The sequence below is a fragment of the Crinia signifera genome, chromosome 4 (genome assembly GCF_055691185.1).
Source record: "Crinia signifera chromosome 4, ASM5569118v1, whole genome shotgun sequence".
Classification (NCBI taxonomy): domain Eukaryota; kingdom Metazoa; phylum Chordata; class Amphibia; order Anura; family Myobatrachidae; genus Crinia; species Crinia signifera.
This window is the reverse complement of record NC_139220.1, coordinates 222,174,094-222,198,037: the sequence shown is the minus strand read 5'-3', so window position 1 is coordinate 222,198,037 and position 23,944 is coordinate 222,174,094. Positions and strand designations below refer to the sequence as shown.

The 23,944-nt window shown below is 44.2% G+C and overlaps 1 protein-coding gene across 3 annotated transcripts in view; it reads left to right on the top strand.

Moving 5' to 3' along the window:
* The first annotated feature begins 18,922 nt into the window (after positions 1-18,922).
* The window catches only part of MYZAP (myocardial zonula adherens protein), a 164,118-nt gene continuing 159,096 nt past the window's right edge, over positions 18,923-23,944 (top strand). For all 3 annotated transcript variants that reach the window (XM_083183827.1, XM_083183826.1, XM_083183828.1), the window contains exon 1: positions 18,923-19,431. In XM_083183827.1, coding sequence (XP_083039953.1) covers positions 19,369-19,431 — 63 coding nt within the window. In that variant the 5' untranslated portion in view covers positions 18,923-19,368. The remainder of the gene's footprint in view (positions 19,432-23,944) is intronic.

Sequence of the window (23,944 nt, the reverse complement as noted above, 5' to 3'; positions counted from 1 at the left end):
ATTTGGCACTGTGGGGGCATATATCTGTGGCACTGTGGGGGCATATATCTGTGACACTGTGGGGGGCATATTTGGCACTGTGGGGGCATATATCTGTGGCACTGTGGGGGCATATATCTGTGGCATTGTGGGGCATATTTGGCACTGTGGGGGCATATATCTGTGGCACTGTGGGGGCATATATCTGTGGCACTGTGGGGGGCATATTTGGCACTGTGGGGGCATATATCTGTGGCAAAGTGGGGGCATATATCTGTGGCACTGTGGGGGCATATTTGGCACTGTGGGGGCATATATCTGTGGCACTGTGGGGCATATTTGGCACTGTTGGGGTATAGCTGTCACTGGGGGCATATATGTGTGGCGCTGTGGGGGCATATGTGTGGCACTGTGTGGGAATAGCTGTCACTGTGGGGGCATATATGTGTGGCGCTGTGGGGGGCATATCCAGCACTGTGGGGGCATATATCTGTGGCACTGTGGGGGCATATATCTGTGGCACTGTGGGGCATATTTGGCACTGTTGGGGCATATCTGTCTCTGTGGGGGCATATATGTGTGGCGCTGTGGGGGCATATGTGTGGCCTTTGAGGGAATAGCTGTCACTGTGGGGGCATATATGTGTGGCGCTGTGGGGGGCATATGTGTGGCACTGTGGGGGCATATGTGTGGCACTGTGGGGGCATATGTGTGGCACTGTGGGGGCATATTTGGCACTGTGGGGGCATATCTGTGGGGACATATCTGTGGGGGCATATTTGGCACTGTCGGGGCATATGTGTGTCACTGTGGGGGCATATATGTGTGGCACTGTGGGGGCATATCTGGCACTGTGGGGGCATATTAGTAAATGGCATCAGTTGTGCGGCAGCGGCTCGTGGGGCATAATGTGTAATGGGCATTACGGTGTGGGGAGTATTTCGTAATTGCCATCCCAGTGTGGGGTGTAATGGGCATCACGGTGTGCAACAAAAATGTGTCATTTTTATCACGGTGTGCGGCGTAATATGTAATTGTCATCACAGTGTGTGACGTAATGTGTAATTGTCATCACGGTGTGCGGCGTCATGTGTAATTGTCATCACGGTGTGCGGCGTCATGTGTAATTGGCATCATAGATAAATAGTGTATAATGATTTAAGTAGCCTGTCATTGTTTGGCCTTGATCTGTGAGGTGTACTAGGTAACTGTGTGGGCCTTTATGTTTTTTATGTCACTGTGTGGCCTTCAGCCCGCCAACTTAAGTGCAGGAGGACAATGACAACTCCTGCGGTAACCAATGTCTGGTCACGCAGGTCGCAAAAGTGTGATGTAAGGTAATTGTTTTCCGGCTAGGCCACGCCCTTATATTAAGCCACACCCCTTTTAAATTAAGCCACACCCCTATTTCGGCGAGCGCCTCCGGCGCGCTCAATTTCTTCTATGCCATGTTATGTATTTGGGGGGGGCGCATTTTTTTTTTTCGCCCTGGGAGCTAAATTGTCTAGAAACGGCCCTGCCCGGGAGATTGTGGTTCCTAGAAACTTGAAGGAGTCCACTAGCGACACTAGACAGTCAGCAATTGTTAGCAGAGGAACACCAAGAGTCCACTGACATCGCAACAGTTTTGAGGGGGTTGAGCTCTAGATGGTTGCTGCTGCACGTATTATCACGTATTAGATTTAATTCTCTGGAAGATTCTTCTACCACAAATATCATTAAATCAAGGGAGCATTTATTCAGCACCACGATCCATTTGCAATTGTGTCTCCCTATAGTGGGTGCATTAGAAACATGAAAACCCCTGGGAATTTTCTTCTATTTTACATAGTCGGAGAGGGTGATCCCATGCAGAATTTTTCTGTGAAGAGAATGGCTTCTGTCTCGCTAATAGACTGAGTGTTTCACAGAGTGGAACCTGGGTCCAATTGAATCCAAAAGCTTCATCCATTTTAGAATGCCTTTACCAGCACTGTATTTCCAATCAATTCCTTCTAACAATCGACGATATGGAAAGTAGAAACTGGATAATTGCCACTCAGTTAAAAAACCAGCCACAAATAGAACATCTTTAGCATAGTATAAAATGTTCAATGGAGGTGCATACCATTAATATGAGACCGTGGAGGAATATCCATATATCAATCCCATGCATATACTGTAGATATATCCAGAATGACAGGCACCTTCCTGCAGCTTTGTACGACCACCGTGGTGCTACAGCCAAATAATATTATAAGCAAGTCCAATGGCGAGCACCCACGGATTTTCCAACCGCAATAAATCACTCCATCAGCGTGAAGTTTCACAAGCTTTCGGGCTTTATTAGGCCCTTCATCAGGCAGCAATAGACATAAAACATACACATACACAGTGCTCACCTTATATACATATGTAAAGATTATGAACTCAGTGCCATATGGCAGGAGTCCCGGTGTGCGTTCTAGCAGAGACTTTCGGGTACAACCTATCATTACTATAGCAACGCGGCACCACACCATTGAACATAGAAATAACATACAAGGAAATACAATGTGGCGTAAAAATATAAACAATAACATAGAGAATGCATATCAATATACTTAATCACCATTATAGACCTTAACATATTTTTTAATTAAACTTGTGGCCCTCAAAAAGTTTCTATATAATTTAGTTTAATACTATTCCTTAGTTAATTTTGTAGTTGGAATTGCAATTATTATGATGCTTACACGTTTCATATAAAATAATGGTTAAAAAGAAAGCAAAGTGAACTTCTCTAAATGAAAAATCACATCATATGAAATATAAAGAAAAAAGAACTGATAATAAAATGTGTGGCGCCCCGGTTAACACTAACATGACACCAATGGGAATTTATTGCAGCCTTCATCCCCATTAGAGGTCAGCTCTACAGACCGCCTGTCTTTAGATTAAACATTACTACAAATTTATCTTGGCATTAAAATTAATAATTGAGTAAGTCCCTATTATGTCTAGAGCTTAATTTGCAATGCATACTGTTTAGATTACACTAGACCATAATTAATGCATGCCAGACTGTAACTGGATACAAAAATAAATATGTTATGTTTGAATAGGTATACCAAGTAAATAGTTGACAGCGCTACAAGCACACACATCCATTCATCGAAGGTAGACCACACGTACACATTTTCAGAGCTTGAGGAAACATGAAATGTTCAACATTTTTTCAATGGTAGTAAAACAAACAAAGAAGATGATAACTACAGAAACAGAATCAACTTAATTGTGACCTCTATAAACATTTATGTACACGATAAGTTGTTGGCCAATCAAACTAGTGAGTTACTTCAAAGGGAAAAACTACTCATCATTCTTTTTACAAGAATAATTGCATAGTCTTAAATAATAAAACGCCCTTTTTAATCAACATTATTACTGTATGGGCACTCTAATCATTTTGAAAATATTATTATTGTTAATATTATCAGATCTGTATTAGATACTTGAAAGAACCTAAATGTAATGGTAATGTTCAATTTAGATAAAAAGTTAGTTTCAGGGGTATGTAGAGAGAAACATTTCCTGCATCTAGCCCAGCGGATCTCAAAATGTGGGTCCTGACCCAGCAGTGGGTCCCGATCTTTCAGCATGGGGTCGCGACTCCATGTTGCTGACCATCAGGCTGAGGACTTTTCTAACCTCAGTCAGTGATTCAAGGAGTCTGAAAAATCTGTTGAATTGTCTGTTATTTTAGACTCCTCAGATCATTTTGTGCCTCCACAATACTGCCATGTATGAGCTGTCTGCTGACCACACATGTGATGTGATGACCTTCTGCAGTAACTTGCTGGGGTCCTGTAATTATTTGTATTGTCTGATGGGGTCCCAGAGCAAAATAGTTTGAGGACCCCTGATCTAGCCTACTGAGATGGAATATGGCTGCCCCTTATTATGACTGGCAGCACTTTTTATTAGGAAGCCCTACACTCGACAGCAAACCAAATGAAAATAGAAACTTTAACATATGCAAGAGAAGACATCAAGAGCAGACCGGTGCACACAATCTGTACGCAATGCTGATGTTCATGCTGCCTCCTCTAGCATCCTCAAAAACTGTCTGCAGTTTGTGATCAGGCAAAAATTCCAGTTTCCATCATAGGAACTCGAGAGTCTATTCTTGTCCTTAGAAATGAAGGCTATTCCAATGCGATCAATTGCCAAGAAACTGAACATTTCTTACAACAATGTGTACTACTCCCTTCAGAGAATAGCACAAATAGGCTCTTATTAGAGTAGAAAGAGAAGTGGGAGGCCCCAGTGTACAACTGAGCGAGAAGACAAGTACATTAGAATCTCTAGTTTGAGAAATAGATGCCTCGCAGGTCCTCAACTGGCCACTTCATTGAATGGTACCCAAAATAATACCAAGGAAAAGAAGACTTGTGTTGGGGGCAGAGTGTTGAATATGTTAACATTGTGTTGTAAGTATTGGTCATTCAATTAAGACATAGATTTTAATAAATATGCATTAAAATATAGTCCAAAATAATTTAGGCCGATATTGGCAAGTGGTTTCTTGGACAAAAATAAATAAAAGGCACACAGACAACAAACAAATAAAACACACTGAAACTCTTGATTGGACCCTTAAATAGTGGTATACAGCAATTGGATCCCTATTTATCTGTATTCATAATTGTGCTTTTCAATGTTGAATTTTTGCCTATATTTTTCGCGGCACAGTAGATATCAGGATCAAATGCTTAAAGGCCCCCATACACTAGCCGATTTTGGTCAGATTTAGGCCAGATCAGTCGGATCTGGCCTAAATCGGACCAAAATCGGCTAGTTTTGATGTCCCCTCAGATCCGATGCGCGGTCCTGTGCGCATCGGATCTGCGTCGGATGGTCGGACCTGCTGCACGTCCGACCACCCGACTTGGGACCTAGTGGGGCGGTGCGGCGGTGGAGGGAGCAGGGGGGGCTGGGGACGCTGCGAGGGACACAGGCGGCATAGAGCCGGGCGGGGGGAGCCGGGAGCTGTCAGCACTGAATAAAAAAAAAAAGCCCATACAATGAATGGGCGGCCTGTGATTGGCTGAGCGCTCTCTCAGCCAGTCAGCAATTGGCTGAGAGAGCGCTCAGCCAATCACAGGCTGCCCATTCATTGTATACAGTAGGCTTTTTTTTCTAGCACTGACAGCTCCCGGCTCCCTCTGCCCGGCTCTATGCCGCCTGTGTCCCCCGCAGCGTCTGTGTCCCCCGCAGCGTCTGTGTCCCCGCAGCGTCCCCAGCCCCCCTGCTCCCACCAGCAGCCCCCCCTCCCTGCTCCCCGGGTTTTTTACATGTGATAAATCGAGACGATTTATCACATGTAAAAAATGGCACATCAAGTGCCAATCTAATCAAGCTCCCCCGGGGAGCAGCCGGGGAAGCTCAGGGGGAAGTCGGGGGCGACTTGTCCTAAGGACAAGTCACCCTAGTGTATGGGGGCCTTTAATCTGTTTGGACAGTGTTTTTTACAGGGATCTGTAACATGTGTAACATGTAACAAAATCTGCACTGGCTTCCATTCCCCTACAGAATCCTCTTCAAACACCTCACACTCACATACAGGGCCATCTCTAATTCCATTGCTCCATATATCTCTAACCTCATCTCCATTCATACACCCTCCCGCCCTCTACGGTCAGCTGACGACTGTCGTCTCTCCTCCACCCTGATCACTGCTTCCCATGCTAGAGTACAGGACTTTGCCCGTGCTGCACCCCTTCAGTGGAACGCACTCCCTCGCTCCATTAGACTCTCCCCGACCTTGCAAAGCTTCAAACGGGCACTGAAAACTCACCTATTCATCAAAGCGTACCCTTCCACTGCATAAACCAGCTGGTTCTCCGACCCCTTGCCTGTTTCCTGTTTACATCCTGCTATCTAACCACCACCCCCTCGCTTGCACCTCTTGTAATCTGTCTGTCTCCCCTTCCTACTAGATTGTAAGCTCCTCCGAGTAGGGCCCTCTTCCCTCCTGTTGTCAAAGCCCACTTCTCTTCACATTTCACTCACAGCTCTCCTTTACTCCAACACTCAGTGACCATCTTCGTCTGCATACTCCTCTCCATCATTGGCCTCAAGCCTCTAGTTGTATGTTGATTGAGTCCTCACTACTTATATCCAAGCTGTAATGTGTATTGATCTGTGGCGCTCTTTATTTGTACTGTATTTTTGTTATTTATTCAATGTTATGCCAAGTTTTGTTTCCCTGTATTGTTCCTTTGTACGGCGCTGCAAAACACTTGTGGCGCCTTATAAATAAAATTATAATAATAATAATAATAATAATGTGCAACAAATATGCATGTGATTTAATGTGAGCTTTGGATGATTCTCTGCCAGGTGATAATTATAAAGCGTTTAAAAACTTGTGAGAAACCCCCTGGTAAGAGTCCAATGTGTAACCTCTCACACAATACTTAAATGGTACCCGCAAAACATAAGGAAATATTCATTTGAACGGTAGTGTATATGATCTAAATATATGTCTAGCATCTGTATGTCTCTGAAACCTGATGACAATACCGTGTGGGTACTGAAACGTTGCTACACTAGTCTTTTTTTCTACCACTTTAACCACAGAGTCTTGTAGTGCCACTCATATATATATATATATATATATATATATATATATATATATATATATATACTGTATTGTAGTCAGTGGCACTCCGGTGAATATGACCCATAAGGGAATGACAAATAAACTGGTTGAACGCGGTGCCCTCCAATTGCAGTGGAGAAATTGCTGAATGTAGAGTTGCTGGGGGGATGGCGGCACTTGCATAAATAATAGACCAGACTGTGGCTGCTTTTAACACCAACGTTTCTGAGCCTGTTGGCTCCTTTATCAAGGCGCAGGAAGAACAATTTTACACTTAAAAACATATAAACATATATACCTGACTCGGCCGTCCGTGCCGCCCACTGTCCCGCCCGCCTGCGCCGGAAGATGACGTCATACTGCTGGGAGTTACTGCGAGAAGCACGGAGGGCTCCCGTGCGTTGCCATTGCTAGGAAACCAGAAGCAACTACTGCAGGGCTTCCCATAGTACGGATCAGCTATCTGTGAATATGGTAAACATACAAAATAGTACAAAAAGAAGAAAATTACAAAAAAAAAACACCACAGGTGATACATAAACAATCTGAATAAAACCGTAATTTGCTGTAATGCACAATAGATTACCCGATGTTAACATAAAGAACAGAGCAATGCTACGGCATCACATTTTGCCAATTTTCCTAAAGCCATTAAGAAACGCTCAAAGTTCGACCCACCTACATTTAATCCGGCAATAAAAACATTTGCCAGGATGGTTGAACACTATAGGGACACTATACTACAGCAGCCCTCGCTCGGCTCCTCCCCTCCAAATTTTTCAAAAGAAGAATGGCAAGCCTTAAAGAAACTGAGTAACGATGAGTCCATAACCATCAGAGCAGCCGATAAAGGCGGAGGAATCGTGGTGTTGAACACTTCAGATGTGTCCAAGAAATTGACACCCAACTATTGGACACTGAGACTTATATGAAATTGCCTAAGGACCCTACCAGTGTGTAGAAAAGAGAATTGGACGATATCCTCAGTCAGGCAGTACTTAATGATTCAATTGACAAGTATACCATGGAGACCCTAACAGTTAAACATCCCATTGTCCCTGTAATGTACGCCATTACTAAAATTCATAAAAGCCTGCAGAAACCCCCTGGCAGACCCATCATTTCTGCCCGGGGGTCACTATATCAGACCATTTCCATCTACCTCGATTTCTTTTTACAGCCATGTGGGCAGGGAGATGTGTCTTATCTTAAAGACACCAATTCTTCTTGACAAGTTAATTGGTTTAAAAGAAGTTCCCACCAATTGCATTTTAAGTACAGTCGACGTTACAAGCCTGTACACACGTATTCCACATGTGGCAGGCTTGGACGCCATACGCTCCCTTATTTCTGAAAACCCCTTGTATCAGGGTCCAGATGTTGAACTGTTTTTATGTGTTTTGGGACTAACTCTAAAGCGTAATTATTTTATGTTTAATAACACCTTCTACGCCCAACTACGGGGATGCGCGATGGGGTCCTCTGTGGCCCCTTCATTCACAAACTTGTATATGTTCATTGTTGAAAGAGCTCTATTCACACAAAACCCAGTACCCAGGGGTCGTTATTACTGTATACACACTATATAGACGACCTCCTGGTGTTCTTGACTGGGAGGAGTGAAGCTCTCAAGGAACTAATTGAGACACACAATTCCACCAGTTCTCCAATTAAATTTACATTCGAGATGGATCTTGAGTCCATCCATTATTTAGATGTAAATATCAAAATTGTTGACGGTCACATTGAAACATCATTATATACCAAACCCACGGACAGGAATAACATTCTACTGTATTCCAGCTTCCACCCCACCCCCTTGAAAAAAGGCCTTCCATTTTCTCAAATGCTTAGGGCACGACAGATTACCAGCAATGTGGGTGAACTGGATACAGCCCTGACAGGGGTGGTTCAGAAGGTCCAGTCACGAGGCTATGACATGCCTGCCCTGCTCAACACCAAAGTCATGGCCCTAATGAGAGAGGAAGCTTTGGTTCCCAAAAAATCGTCCTCTAATACCATTGACCCCAAAAAAATGTGGGTTAACTCTTATCATCCTGTGGGTCCAGACATCAAAAAGATAGCTAAAAAACACTGGCCAATTGTCGCCACAGACCCTTCATTACCATCTCTGAACCGTAAATCACTTATGAGCTCATATACCAAAGGTAAAAGTCTACGGGACATCGTTCATCTATTAAAGCAGCCATTGCATCAGGGCAAAGCGAACAACCTGTCGCTTGGCATTTTGCCGAGGCACAACATAATCTGTCCACCCTCCGCTATTGGATTATTGACCATGTACCCCCACTGAGAAGAGGGGGCGATCGGTCACTCGGTTTGTTACAATTGGAGAGCCGATGGATATTTCGCCTGGATACCTTAAGTCCTCGGGTCTTAATGAAAATTTAGGCCTTTCTTGTTTCTTATAAAATAAATAGTGTCCATCTTCTTGTTTACAGCAAGCCCGCATAGTACAATTAGTCCCTCTATTCAGCTCCCTAAAATACAGGGATCAGGCTGCAACATTCTTTATTTGTGCAAACCTTGATTGACACATCTCAGGAAGAAACATAGATAGTTTCAATCAATAATGTGTTAACATCGGGTAATCTATTGTGCATTACAGGAAATGACGGTTTTATTCAGATTGTTTATGTATCACCTGTGGTGTTTTTTTTGTAATTTTCTTCTTTTTGTACTATTTGAATTCTTTGTATGTTTACCATATTCACAGGTAGCTAATCCGTACTATGGGAAGCCGTGCAGTAGTTGCTTCTGGTTTCCTAGCTACGGCAACGCACGGGAGCCCTCCGTGTTACTCGCAGTAACTCCCAGCAGTATGACGTCATCTTCCGGCGGGCGGGACAGCGGGCGGCACGGACGGCAGAGTCAGGTATATATGTATGTATGTTGTAAATGTAAAATTGTTCTTCCTGCGCCTTGATAAAGGAGCCAACAGGCTCAGAAACCTTGGTGTTCAAAGCAGCCACAGTCTGGTCTGTTATTTATGCAAGTGCCGCCATACCCCCAGCAACTCTCTCTCTCTCTCTCTCTATATATATATATATATATATATAAAAAAGTGGATACAAAAGAAAAGGGATTCAGCGCCAAGATATGAAAAACAGTGGGACAAAGGGTAGTTATATAAGAAATTCAATAAAATAAACACTCCCTCAATTATGGGGTGTTAGCACGAGTCCAATTAAATGGACCGTCTGTGCACAGGGAGGTAAATGGTAAAAATAGTTTTGGCGACCTGTGTTCAGGGCCGCCACTAGAAATGTTGAGGCCGGGACTGACCTACAGTCCGGGCCTCCAGCAGCACAACACCATATCTCCGCCGCACCGCCCCCCCCCACGCCTGCCCCCGCCTGCCAGCACCCTTCCTCCCCTGTCCCCAGTACGATTAATTACCATCACCCGCGGCAACGTCCTCCGGCTCCTTCAGCCTCCACTGCACAGTGCAGCCTGCAGAGCGCCTAGCCCCTCTGTTTTTTAGGCTCAGTGTTCTGCAGGCTGCCCTGTCTATTGTGCATGCCTGGCGCCTGTGCCGGCGTGGGGGGAGGCTGTGTGCGGGTGCGGGGGGGAGGCTGTGGGGGGGGGAGGTCTGTGGGCAGCTGCCCGGGCCCCTCCAGAGGCCGGGGCCTGGGACAGCTGTACCCAGGGCACCCCCCTGTCGGCGGCCCTGCCTGTGTTTTAAGTTTTACGAATAATAAAACTATAAATATAAATATATAAAAAAGTATAAAGATTTAACGAAGACTACACTTACAAATACAATAAATACATAAGAAAGGGGTAGTAGATGCATTTTTTTAAAAATCACAATGAAATACATATGACTAGATTTCATACATGGACTAAAAAAGAAGAAATAGAAGAAAGAATGCTTAGATTTTCAGTGGAAAGTGAGGTAGGAATCAGAAGCTGCCCAACATGTTTCGTCACATCTGACTTTCTCAGGGGGTGGGGACAAACTGGCAAAGGCTCCTATTTATCAGGAAGGCAGGATTACCTCACTTCCTGCTACTTAATCAATCAATCAATCAAATCAATCAGAACTTATATAAATCCAGACTGGGAATCAGGCAGAATCTTTATAAAAATAGGATAAATCGGATGTACTAAAGGAAAACCATGGCTAAGATCATTAAAATGGATAGGGGAAATGTCCACATAATGCCAAATTTATGTAATTGGTACTGTAACAGCGGCACTGTGGGGCGAGATGTCACTTCCGCCCCACATCCGCCATCAGTCTCCTGCTACTGGGCATGCGTGTGTGGCATTTTCATTCAGGAGGCTCTGTCCATGTAGCTGGATGGCGGTGCTTCCTGATTGTCATGTGAGGACATTGGAGGGTTGACGTCCTCTTGTTCTGGAACGCATCTGGCACGCAGGTTTCCTTTTATACTGTATAAGCATCCAACTGTTAAATGCAATGTTGATGACTATCGAACTTTAGTGTTAGTGTTTTATTTTAATGGTTTAGTCCAGTGGTTCCCAAACTTTTTTGAGTCAAGGCACCCTAGAGTGTCAGAATATTTTTGGCCCCTAGGCCAAAAGTTGCTTGTTGAGAAATTTAGAAATAAATATTAAATTAAGAAAATTGTGTTTATATGTTATCCTTAGGTTAAATATTTGTGGAGAGGGATCCGATTTGCTTTTGTTTGCCAACTTATGCTATTATGGTCAGTTACCACCACTGGTTTTGAGTATTCCATTGGCAGGGTTGCCTACCCTCCCGGAATAGCTGGGAGGGTCCCTGAAATTGGGTCCCCCTCCCAGTCCCCCCGGAAAGAGAGACAACCCTCCTGGAATGCCGCACCGGCTCCCGTGACCCCCCCTCCCTTGATGGGGGGCCGTGGGTTAAATGACGTGAATTGCGCTGTCCCCTGAGGTGGCTGCCCTCTCCCGGAAAAGGCAGCCAGAAAGTAGGTAAGTATGTCCATTGGTCCTGGACAAATATGAATGGGTCCTGGACCACCAACCTGAGGCACCCTTGCTATTGTTCCAAGGCACCCCTGTGTGCCACGGCACACAGTTTGGAAACCACTGGTTTAGTCAGTTGTACCTATAACTTTTCATTTGTTAATTAATGGTAATATATTTTTTTCCTCCAGAATTACAAAAATGTCAGAAAAGAATGTAGAATTCATGATGGAATTCATCGATGCCTACAGATCTTTGAAATTTCTCTGTAATACCAAATCCAGATATTATTCCAATAGACATAAGAGGGCAAGAACCTAGATGATGGAAATGCTGTAGATGTGGTCTTCCTGGATTTTTCGAAGGTTTTTGATACTGTGCCACATAAGAGCTTGGTCAATAAAATGGTAAAATTGGGGCATGGGGTAAATATTTGTAGATGGGTAAGGAATTGGCTGCAGGATAAAAATAAGAGAGTGGTTGTGAATGGTTGGATACCAGTACTAAGTGAAGTACCACAGGTGTTAGGGCCTCTTTTTTAACATATTCAATAATGATATAGGGTTGGGATTACTCAGCAAACTTGCCATCTTTGCGGATGAAACAAAACTGTGCAGGGGGATTAGAACAGCAAGGGTGTCTTCGGAGTGATCTTAATAAAATAGATGACCTATTGGAAAAGGAGGTTCAGTGTTGATAAATGCATGGTTATGCATCTTGGGAGACTTAACCATTGTCCTAGTTATAATCTAAGAGAGGTGGCATTGGGTAAATCAGAATTCAATTCAATGCCACTCTACAAGGCATTGGTTAGACCACATCTAGACCACATCTAGAATTTGGGCTCTGCAGTACAAAAATTACATTGCAGAACTGTAAAAATTCCAGAGAAGAGCATTCAGCTAATAAAGGGTTGGAGAATCTAAGCTATGAAGACAGATTGGACAAATTGGGATTGTTCACTCTGGATAAGAGACGTTCAGCCCGAGATGTATTAAGCCTTGAAAAGTGTTAAACTGGAGAGTGATAAAGAACCAACCAATCAGCTCCTACCTGTCATTTATCAAACACAGCATGTGACATGGCAGGTAGGATCTTATTGGCTGGTTGTTTAACACTATATTTCATCACTTTTCAAGCTCTTATTGCCCTTAAGGTGAGACATGCTTATCCTGTACAAATATGTCAGGGGCCAATATAACAAGGAGTCAGGCACCCTTTTTACTTTAAAGAAGGAGTTCAGGACACATGGGCATGCGTTTAGACTAGAGGATAAAAAGATTTAGACTCTTAGAAGGAAAAACTTTTTTACGGTCATGGCAATTCAATTGTGGAACTCCCTTCCGAACATTTATTGGTTAAAAGCATCCAGGGATACACCCAATAATCATAATTTGTTTAGAATTAAATCAAAATACACCATTCATATATAGGGATATAACAAACAGACCACACCGTCTAACCAACGGTTGAACTTGATGGACGTACATCAGCCTAAACTACAATGTAACTATGTAAGAGGGCTGTAGAGCTGGAATATATGGTCAAGGTCAGCCTGCCTTTCTACCTTGACACAAATCCTGACAGGGTGAGAGCGAAAACTGCCAACATTGGACATTGTTCAAGCAAGAGGGAATCATCTACAAAATCAGGTAGGATATGAAATAAATGTGAAGGTAGCACAGAGTAAAGACAGTTGATTATATCATGTCACCCTGCCATGACTCTACTGGGTTAGACCACCAATCATAGAACTACTGGGCTTTACTGAGGAGCATCGTCCCAACCCTGCTGAGTATAGCTTTTTTCACTAGAGGATATAAGCTGGACTCAGTCACTGGCAAATCGACGTATGCCCTCTGTGTCTCCCCTGTTAAACATGGAGCTGTTTATCAGCAAGATGCTGCTGTCCTGCATGCAGCATCTGAATCTGAGTATCCTTCCCAGCTGCTAGTTCAGCATACCTTATCAGTACTCTGCATTTCCACTTTGGGGAGACATTTTTCAGACTTAGGGCGAGATGTACTAAGTTTGAAAAGTGATAAAATGGAGAGTGATAAACAACCAGTCAATCAGCTACCACCTGACATTTTTCAAACACAGCCTGTGAGATGACAGGTAGGAGCTGATTGGCTGGCTGTTTATCACTCTCCATTTTATCACTTTTCAAGCTTAGTACATCTGGCCCTTAATAAAATGTGTCAGATTCACAAATCAGATTAGTTTCACACATTTCTGTCTCACTGGTCACTTAGACAAACAGAAGCAAACAGTCTTACTAGATACAGTTGCCCTTTAAGGCTGGCTGCCACTTACATAACCAGCGGTTTCGGGTCCTTTGCCATGTGTTCAGCAAATGTGGTCCCTATTCAGGCACCAAATATGACAAGGATCACAGGCTGGGTAAAAGTACAACACATTTCTCTACACCTGTCAGGTTACTCTAAAGCAGGCATGTCCAAAGTCCGGCCCGGGGGCCAATTGCGGCCTGTGATGTCACTTCAAGCGGCCCGCAGCCTCCAGCCAGAAGCGGGCAGCTGGAGGCAGTGAGGGTGGGGTGAGGGGGTGGCAGCTGCCACTGTGAGATGTGTTTGCCATCTTTCAGATGAGTATGTGTCCAACTCCTAATGCTGCAATTATATATCACCCTCCACCGCAATCACAGTGACAGCAGTGTGCAGGGAGGGGGGAGTAGCAAAGGGAAAGCTTTCTCCCGTAATATGCGGAGCAGAGAAGGGCAACGGCGGGAGCCCAAGCATCTGTCTCCTGCAGGGGAATATACAGTGAAGGGAGGCAGTATGTGGTACATTCAGAGAAGGGTGGGCAGGCTGGGGGACATAGTAAATGTGGGCAGAGTGGGGGGCATACAGTGAATGGGGTACATACAGCGAAGGAGGGGCAGTTTATGGGAATATACAGTGAAAGGGGCAGAGTGGGGGACATAGAGTGAATGGGGGGCATGCTGGGGGGCATACAGTGAATGGGGGCAGAGTGGGGGCATACAGTGAATGGGGGCAGAGTTGGGGAAATACGGAGATGGGGGTCAAGCGGGGAATATACAGTGAAGGGGCACGCTGGGGGATAAACAGTGAATGGGGGCATGCTGGGGGACATACAGTGAATGGGGGCAGAGTGGGGGGACCATTCTGATGTGATTAATGGTTCAGGCTGAATGGTCGGCTCCCACACATTTTCTCGTCAAAATATCGTGCCCTTTTTGCAAAAAGTTTGGACACCCCTGCTCTAAAGGATAAAAACAGCATACAGGTAATCAGCAGCACAGTTCACAAACTTCTTCTAATGACCCCTTACATAGCCCACCCCTCCAGTTTATCCCCTGGGCTGCCAGTCCACCATCATTAGCCTTGGACTGGTGTACAGAACCGATTTAAAGGCAGATCATAGGTGCAACTCATCATCTTGGAAGAGTTCATTCCTGAGCTGTATCCCTGTTTAACTGCCTTAGTGTGACAAAAACATGAAAAACCTATTAATCCTGTGTCTCACACAAACACAACATACTGTAATGATGATGATGATAATAATAATAACAATAACAACAACAACAACTGATGTGTTGCTACTGTCCGTGATGGGAAATGTATGCTATAATATGTCAGCAAAGCAAGACAAACTATAAAATGGTTTATTCTGCGCCTTCTCTGGTATTCAGCAAACCACATGACAGAGCACACTGCATTATGTCACTTATTGAATTTGTCACTGTCAGAGTGTTGTATAATGAATGTCATCATCACAATAAGTGCTCTGTTCCGTTAATGAAACATCTCTTATTGTAAAATACATTTCTAATTATGACAGGAATTCAACTATTAAATAGCAATGACAGAAACTATACAATGCTCTTGTTTCTGCCAGATTAGGCTTCCCTGTGTGTGTCAGCTAGGATGAACACTCCGCCCTGTGTGGATAGGAAGGGCTCAGTAACAGGAGCTGGCAGCGCTATCAGCTGTCACTGTGTATTGTGTGCTTGCTCTTTAGTGCTGCATGCATGCTTAGTATCCTATGTCAACAACTTCTATAAAAGGTGTGTATGTTTAACCTGGTGCCTATTAGCTGCCACTATTCATGTGCATGCTTGTCACTTTCCAGTCAATCATTAAAAAAGTTGTCTTCTATCTATCTATCTATCTATCTATCTATTTGCTATATACTTATTATATTTGTTGTAGTTGTTAAGAATTAAACACTGAGTCCAGGTGAGTGCGCCCCTAGGGCCGCCAAGAGGTATGCCGGGCCCGGTACAATTTGGGGGCTTGACCTAATCAAGGGAGGCTTGGCCAACTCCCGCGATTAGGTTACACCCCTAACGTGTTTAGAGGGGGTGAAAAAACACTCTAAAGTCGAGGGGGGGGGGGTTGTTATTGCCCCCCCTCAGCAGCAGCAGCACACACCTACTGCACGCACTGTTAGTGAGACGCTCATGCTGAGCCTGCTGTCAGCACAGCACATGCTGTAGAGGTGTGTGCTGCAGCTGCTCTCCAGGAGGGAGGGGGGGTGGGGGTCGGATACATGGCCCCCGCCGGACCCCTCCAGCAAGCCCGAGCATGGGTAATTAGTACCCACCCCCCCCCCTTTCGGCAGGCCTGTGCGCCCCTAGGCACAAAAATAACTCCCCCACCTAATTATATTTATTGATTACCTATAATCCCTTATATGATAATAGCCATGTTAATGGATTAATAAAAAAACCATTAACTGAATTTTTTTATTTATTTTTTATTATGTATACATATTTACTAAATAAGACAGTTTACAGGGGCAGTATCTGCATGCCCTATCCATTTATATTCTATTCAAGATAGAATATGGTACAGTACAAAGGATATTTAGCAGCAAATTAACTTGTACATTTCAGGCACTATCAAACGCCTCCAAGTGCTGCCCCCAAACATATGCTGCCCCTAGGCATGTGCTTAAAGGAAAGATTGGCTATGCCCATTATAGAAACAATGGTACATACATTATGTAGAGTGTACCCAGCTCAACCTTTTCAGTGGTATGCCCGTAAGTTTTCCCGGCTCATCTGCGCTGCCGCAGCGGGATGTCCTGGAAAATTTCCAGGCACACTACCAATATGCAGGTGTGCATCAACTCTCGGGGCACCTCCCCCCCCCCCTTCCCCCGTAGTTGCTCCCCCCTGCCCCTCCACTCTGGCGATCATATCAGGGCCGGCGCCACCACTAGGCAGGTCTAGGCATTCGTCCCTCACCCCCCGTGCAAAGGGGGTCCATGCCGGCTTCTGACATAAGCCTGCAGTGGTGTCCTTGCCGCACGGTTACCTCCTGCGGCGCTGAGTATAAAGCTTAAGCTGGCGGCGGTGGGGGGTCCCTTCAGTGAATAAGAAATAACTAGCGCTATGCGGCGACGCGGGAAGCACTTCTGTTTGAAAACACTGGCCGCATGCTGATTGGCTGAATCTCAGCCAATCAGCGTGCGCCGTGCGGCCAGTGTTTTCAAAACAGAAGCGTTTCCCGCGCCGCCGCATAGCGTTAGTTATTTCTTATTCACTGAAGGGACCCCCCCACCGCCGCCAGCTTTATACTCAGCGCCGCAGGAGGTACCACTGCAGGGCTGGCTCCTGTCAGACGCCAGCCTGGACCCCCCTGCCCGCTCCCAAGACGGCGCAACAGGTACCCCGGCACCGGGGCGCCCCTCCCCCGACTCGCCTGGGGCACTCTGGTGCCTTTCACCGGCCCTGGATCATATGCCAGAGCTGCCCTGTTGCTTCCCCCGCCATTAGCTGCATTGAGCAAGCGCCGTCGGCAGGCCCTGCTCTGGAAATTTCGGGGCTGCTCGAATCTCCCCAAACATCCCCGAGCCTGCCGCCTGGTCACTTCTGTGAATGGCTGCGGGGGCAGCGGCAGGGGAACTCCGGCGTACGATCATCGGAGCAGAGGGGCGGGGGGAAATAAAAGGAGTGATGGGCAGGGGGAGTGGTCTGCCCCGTCTATGGTGGGTATTTCTGGAGCAGGAAAAACCTGCCCTGGTAGGTATGTCCTGCCCCATAAATCCCACCACTCAAGGGGTTAAAGGTGGCCAACACTGCTTCGACTTCTCAAAGCAGTATATTGGCATCCGATCCCCTTGATCGGATGCCCAGGACCTTCCTGGGTGGCAAGATCACATGCGATACATTGCATGTGAACCCTGTTTCCCGCTGCAGGGGGATGGTCAAGTTGGAGATCATACATGCGGCACGTATGAGTTCTAGCTGTGATCCGCACGGAACAGGCATCAGATTGGATGTCAACACCTGTGAGATTTGGCCACTTTTCACCAGATCCTTCGAACAGATCTGTCCGAATCGGGTGTAAAAAAGGGCAATATAGGACCTGTGTATGGATTCGGTATGAAATCCCGACGGTTAAAATCCCGACAGGGTCAAAATCCCGAATGGGTCATAATACCGGCAAGGACAAAATCCCAACAAGGACAAAATCCCGACATTTAAAATCCCGACAAGGACAAAATCTTGACATTTAAAATCCCGACAGGGTCAAAATACCGACATATAGAATGTACAGGTGAAACAGTCAACATGACTTTCCGTTGACAGGTCGCGAGGTCGACATGGGTTTTTTCACTTTTTTTTTTACCCAAATGTCGACACAGTTGACATGGACACAGTTGAAGGTGAACCGCAGCCCTTCGCTTCGCTCGCTTCGTTCGCAATGCTTCGGGCACGGTGCATTGCTGTGCTCGGCACACTATTTTATTCTCCCACCACGCCCTAGTGGATGGTAATGCATGAAATACCACCTATCGGCACATGTCGGGTCAAAAAACAGTGAAAAAACCCATGTAAACCTTGCAACCTGTCGACGGAAAGTCATGTTGACTGTTTCACCTGTACATTCTATATGTCGGTATTTTGACCCTGTCGGGATTTTAAATGTCAGGATTTTGTCCTTGTCGGGATTTTAAATGTCGGGATTTTGTCCTTGTCGGGATTTTGTCCTTGTCGGTATTATGACCCATTCGGGATTTTGACCCTGTCGGGATTTTGACTGCATCCCCTGTGTATGGGTACCTTTAGACTTTAAAGCATAAAATAATGCTACATTGTAGTATTCTGCCACCCAGATATATTGAAACTAAAGTAAAGCAGCCCAGGTACAGTATACCACGTGTAGATCCCCATATCTTGCTGGAACAATATTTTACTGCAGCTGCAGAGCCACAGAAGTTTGGCTAAACTCACGCATACAGTAAATGGTACAGAATGAGTTAATAAATATAAAATATCGACATGGCAGAGTCCCACCCTCATACTGGGAGGGTGTAGTCCGACTTCTGCTTGTCGTTTCTGCAGGTAAGCAGAGACAACATATCCTATGAATGCTGCCTGACAGGTCGGGGAGGGATCTACACACGTGAGGTGACCTGTGGGACAGACCAGGCAGAGAGAGAGAGAGAGCTTCCTCAGCAGCAGCAGCACCTGTGCGGCCAGTGCAGGTAGTAGTTGTCCTGTGCTGCACTCACAGCAGGAACCGTGTGTCAGCAGCAGCACTACAGTGTGTGGGCTAGAGGGCAGACACTTGTGTACTGAGGATTACGAGGACATCTGAAGCAGCAGGAAAGGGGTGGGGAAGGAGAATTAGCAGGACTTCCACAGATCAGTGCTAAAGCTCTTTCTCAGACTGACTGGGGATCTCTAGGACATGTTTACCAATGTTGGCTCCTGTTGTCTGAAGAACACTTCACTGCCAGAGACTGTATAAAGTGCTGTTTTTACACAGCAGTTTATTACACAGCAGGAGCAGACTGTGGTGTAACTGTGTGGCTGCTGCCTAGCCGGCAAGATGATGAGATTCACAACAGGATCGACTGTTACCAGCGCAGAAACTGCACCTTCCCCGAAAGCTGTGAGTATGGTACAGTACTCTTCCCACTCCCAGCACAGCTGCTCTGTCCTACATCACATGTACTAAGGTTTACTGTATTATATCATTTACTATATTAGGATGCAGGAAACCCGTTATGGCCAGAAGCTGTACATTCTGTTTTATGGATAAATATTGCAGATTGTATGTGATCTCACTGTGCATACACACACACACACACACACACACACACACACACACACACACACACACACACACACACACACACACACACACACACACACACACTACTTTTTGAATTAATACCTCTACACCGTGGTAGATAATATGTATATGCTATGAAAGTGCGTACACACTGCACAACTTTTCTAACTTTATGACATCATTTATGATATTATCGTGAATATCGACTAGTGTGTGCGCACTATATAATTAACAATGCATGCTCCCACTGGTCGTCATCTGTACATGCAGTAAACTTTTACTATATTGTCAGCTACAGCATGCTTCCTGATGTCGTCGCTGATCGTTGAGTGTGTATGCACTATGGGGAAGATGTATTAAATCTGGTAACGTGATAAAGTGGTAGGTGATAATGCACCAGCCAATCAGCCATTAGGAATTGATTGTCTGGCATGTTATAATCTTCCACTTAATTACTGCTTTATCACTTTACCAGCCTTAATACATCTGCCCCTATATCGTTTGTCCAGGTGCAAGGGCAGAATCATTAACCATATTGTATAGTGTGTACGCACCATGAGAGATATAGTGTGTACGCACTGTACCCTATACACACTGACCTATCTGTACATCAGTGTGTACATTCTTCAATGAATCAGTATCTCAGGCATCTAAAATATTAACCTGGTTATAAAGCTGCCCTTATATTAACAATCAATCAGCAAAATAATGTGTTGTGCCAAGATAAAATAATGCAATAAAATCCAACAAATTGGAAATCCTTGTTTTGCTGATTCCGACCCAAGAATTATTGTAAATGGCGGGGACTTTTAATATGTTATATTTTGTTGAAATTTAATCAGCGAATCAGAGCTCCTGTTGGGGAATTGGATTGGCCATCAGATAAACCGGGTTCACCCAATTGATGTACGCGACCCCCCGATCTGACTGTTTGTGCATTTAAGTTTATTAGTCAACACTCCTACATTATATAATTAGCAGGTTAATCAGCCAATTTAGGTTTGTAGTTTTAATAATTGTAAAAGAATGTACTTAGCTTATTATAGCCTACATCAACATATCAGCATAGCACATACCATTATCTTTGTTAACACTCATGTGTTTAGGGCAGTGGTTCCCAAACTGTGCGCCTAGGCTCCCTGGGGTGACTCTGAGCACTTGCAGGGGTGCCTCGGTTTGGTTGTCTAGAACCGATTCAAATTATTTATGGTCAATGTAATAGGCAAAATCAGTGCTTGTGGCTTCCAGTTTTTAAATATGTGGATAAACAGAAGTGAATCCTGTCCCTCACCACATAACTGGACCTAAGGATGACATATAAGCACAACTTATTTAATTTAATATTGTTTTCTGAAATTCTCGGTAGCAAACTTTGCCTTGACAAATATTCTGATATTCTTGTGTGCCGTGATGCAAAAAAGTTTGGGAACCACTGGTTTAGGGTGTATACATTATTTTCGGTGTGGTATGTGAATGCATTGCTTCAAAAAAGGGTAAATTATTAGTATATTATTTTAAAACCATACAAATGTTGCAATTTTTTTTCCCTAAGTAAATAATACTCTCACGTCTCTGAAATGCTTCAGCAGAGTCGTTGCTTTGCTGTTGGTTATTGGACTGGTCCTTGTAAAATCTATGATCACTTTTAAATGTCTGCAGTTAATCTCCCATTTATCTGTTGGTCTGTGTGACAGCTCCTGTACCATTCCTCCCTTTCACAGCTGTCTGACGATCTGATTCGGATTAAGACGCAGCATGTTATACAGTTACAAACAGCAGATTTTAGCTCAGCATATGAAGAAGTGAATTTACACATTTTTATGTATCTCTAGTCAGTTCTCTCTTTGGAAGAAATGGGCATTTCTGGGAAGCAATGCTGCAGTCACAAGGAAGAGCCGACTCTTGGGCGTCTTATGGATGACTATTCAGCTCCGTCTTAACAACATTGCTGGCCCTGGGCAAAGCAGTGCACAGAGGCCACTACACACCAATTCCCTGGAACCAATAAGAAAAATAACATACAGTAGGCCTCCTGTAGTCCCGCACCATCTGCTTTCATATGGTGAACGGCTGCCAGCTGAGCTCTCTGATTGGGGGATAGCTCTAGCCATCCTCCAATCAGCATGCTTACAGCTGACTGGGAGGCATGTAGAGAATGTTGCCTTGCCACTCTGATTGTGTGACTACCTCCCACCCCTGTTCAAAGGCCCCTAAAATTCTAGGGCCCTCAAAAGCTGCCCAGTGTGCCTATAGGTTAATATATCCTTGTGTATAGTTATACTTACATGGTTGTATGGGGATTGCAGAGTCATGAGTAAACCAAATACATCTCCACGTTCAAATTAAGGGGTGTAACTGGGATGTATTGTGTTAGTCTCACATAGGCACAGGTGTACATATACATACACCCTGTTTTCAGGTAGATCTTTTGCACCTATTGTAGGACTTGGATTGTAGGATTACGATTATGACAGCAACTGTACAGATAGGAGTGGTCGAGATGCGTACACTTATATGTACACTTATGCATATGGCCAAATATACAGTACTCATTTCATTCCAGTTACTATATGTCTCACTTGTGTTCGACTCTGCATCAGCCTCATTGCAAATATCTAAACCTTGCGGACTCAAATATAGTGCTATGAAATTTACTCTAACATGATTCATTTTATTGACAAATAAACTAACATATTAGCAACTAAAGGTGAACACGTCAACTTTAATGTGTTTTACAAATAATAAATCATAGGCCTTTACTGTAAATATCATAGCTATTGTCTGTTCTTGTTGTCATATGGCTCGTAAATCGGTTAATGTGATCAGGATAAGTTAATTGTGACACACAAACTTGGGCCTCAAAAATGTAGTATAAAATACAATATTGACCTACCACCAGATCTACTGAGTTAAAAAGTTTAACCAAAAATATGGAACATTTACCGTATGTTGAAAATGATGTTGAATCAAAATAGAACAAGAGTATTTGAGTCTTAGTATCAAACATAGAGAGAGAGAGGGGGGAGAGAGAGACCTATGTATGTCCCTCAAGCAGGGAGAGTCCTACATACAGTATACCTATGAAACAGAGAGAGAGGGAGAGAGAGAGAGAGAGAGAGAGAGAGAGAGAGAGAGAGAAAAAGAGTGTCCTACATATGGTTCTGAAACAGAGAGTCCTATATAGAGTATGACCATCAAACATAGATTGAGAGAGTCCTAGCTACAGTATGTCCCTCAAATAGCAGTAGAGTTGTAAGTATGTATTTAAGAAAGGGGGAGAGTTCTAAGTTTGTCCTTCAAACAATGTGAGAGTTCTAAGTGTGTCTGTATAAATGGGGAGATATACTAAGCCATAGACCTTACAGCCTGTAACATGACAGTAAGAAGCTGATTGTACTGTATGTCCCTCAAATGAGGAGAGATCTAAGGATGTCCCTCAAATAGATGAAGGGTAGAGGTTGGTACCTTCCAACAAACAGTTCTATAAATGTAACTTGATCTTGAGATAAGTGCTGCGGAGTCTTCTATTTCAATAACTTACAGTTGCAGGGTTCCATTAATATTTGGGAGCACTTTAGTACAGTTGTGCTGATAAGTGTACATACCCTAGCAGAATTTGTGATTTTTCTGGCCATTTGTCAGAGAATATGAATGATAACTCACAAACTTTTCTATCACTCATGGTTAGTGGTTTGGTGAAGCCATTTATTGTCAAACAACTCTTTAAATCATAATGACAACAGAAACTAACCAAATAGCCAGAAAATTTCAAATTCTGCTAGGGTATGTAAACTTATGAGCACAACTGCATAGTGGTTCTCACATCTTTTATGAAGGCCTCGCCAACAGTGCATGATTTGTAATTCTCTTTATAAGATGGTAGTTGTCATATACCGGAGGTAGCCAACTCCAGTCCTCGAGAGCTACCAACAGTTAATGTTTTCCAGATCTCCTCACAGAATCTCAAGTGAAGTAATTACACCTGTGGATCTTTTAAAATGTTTCAGCTAGTAATGAGTGCACCTTTGCAGCAGCTAGGTTGTCTGGAAAATGTGAACTGTTGGTAGCTCCAAATATAGAAAGACTTCCATGTAATTTGTTTAGACTCAAATCATGAATGCCAAAAGGGCAGCTGCAGGAGCAAACGCAGGATTTCTAGGGGGTTTTCAAATATGTGATTTTATAGCCAGGTTTTCACCAGTCCATGACTCATGCATAAGAAGCATGTAACTAGCTACAGTGGACATATAAAGACCCAATGATCATGCTAAGCCAGTTACCACATTCTCTCTCTCTTGGGTGCAATGATTGAGCACTCAGATACACAGAC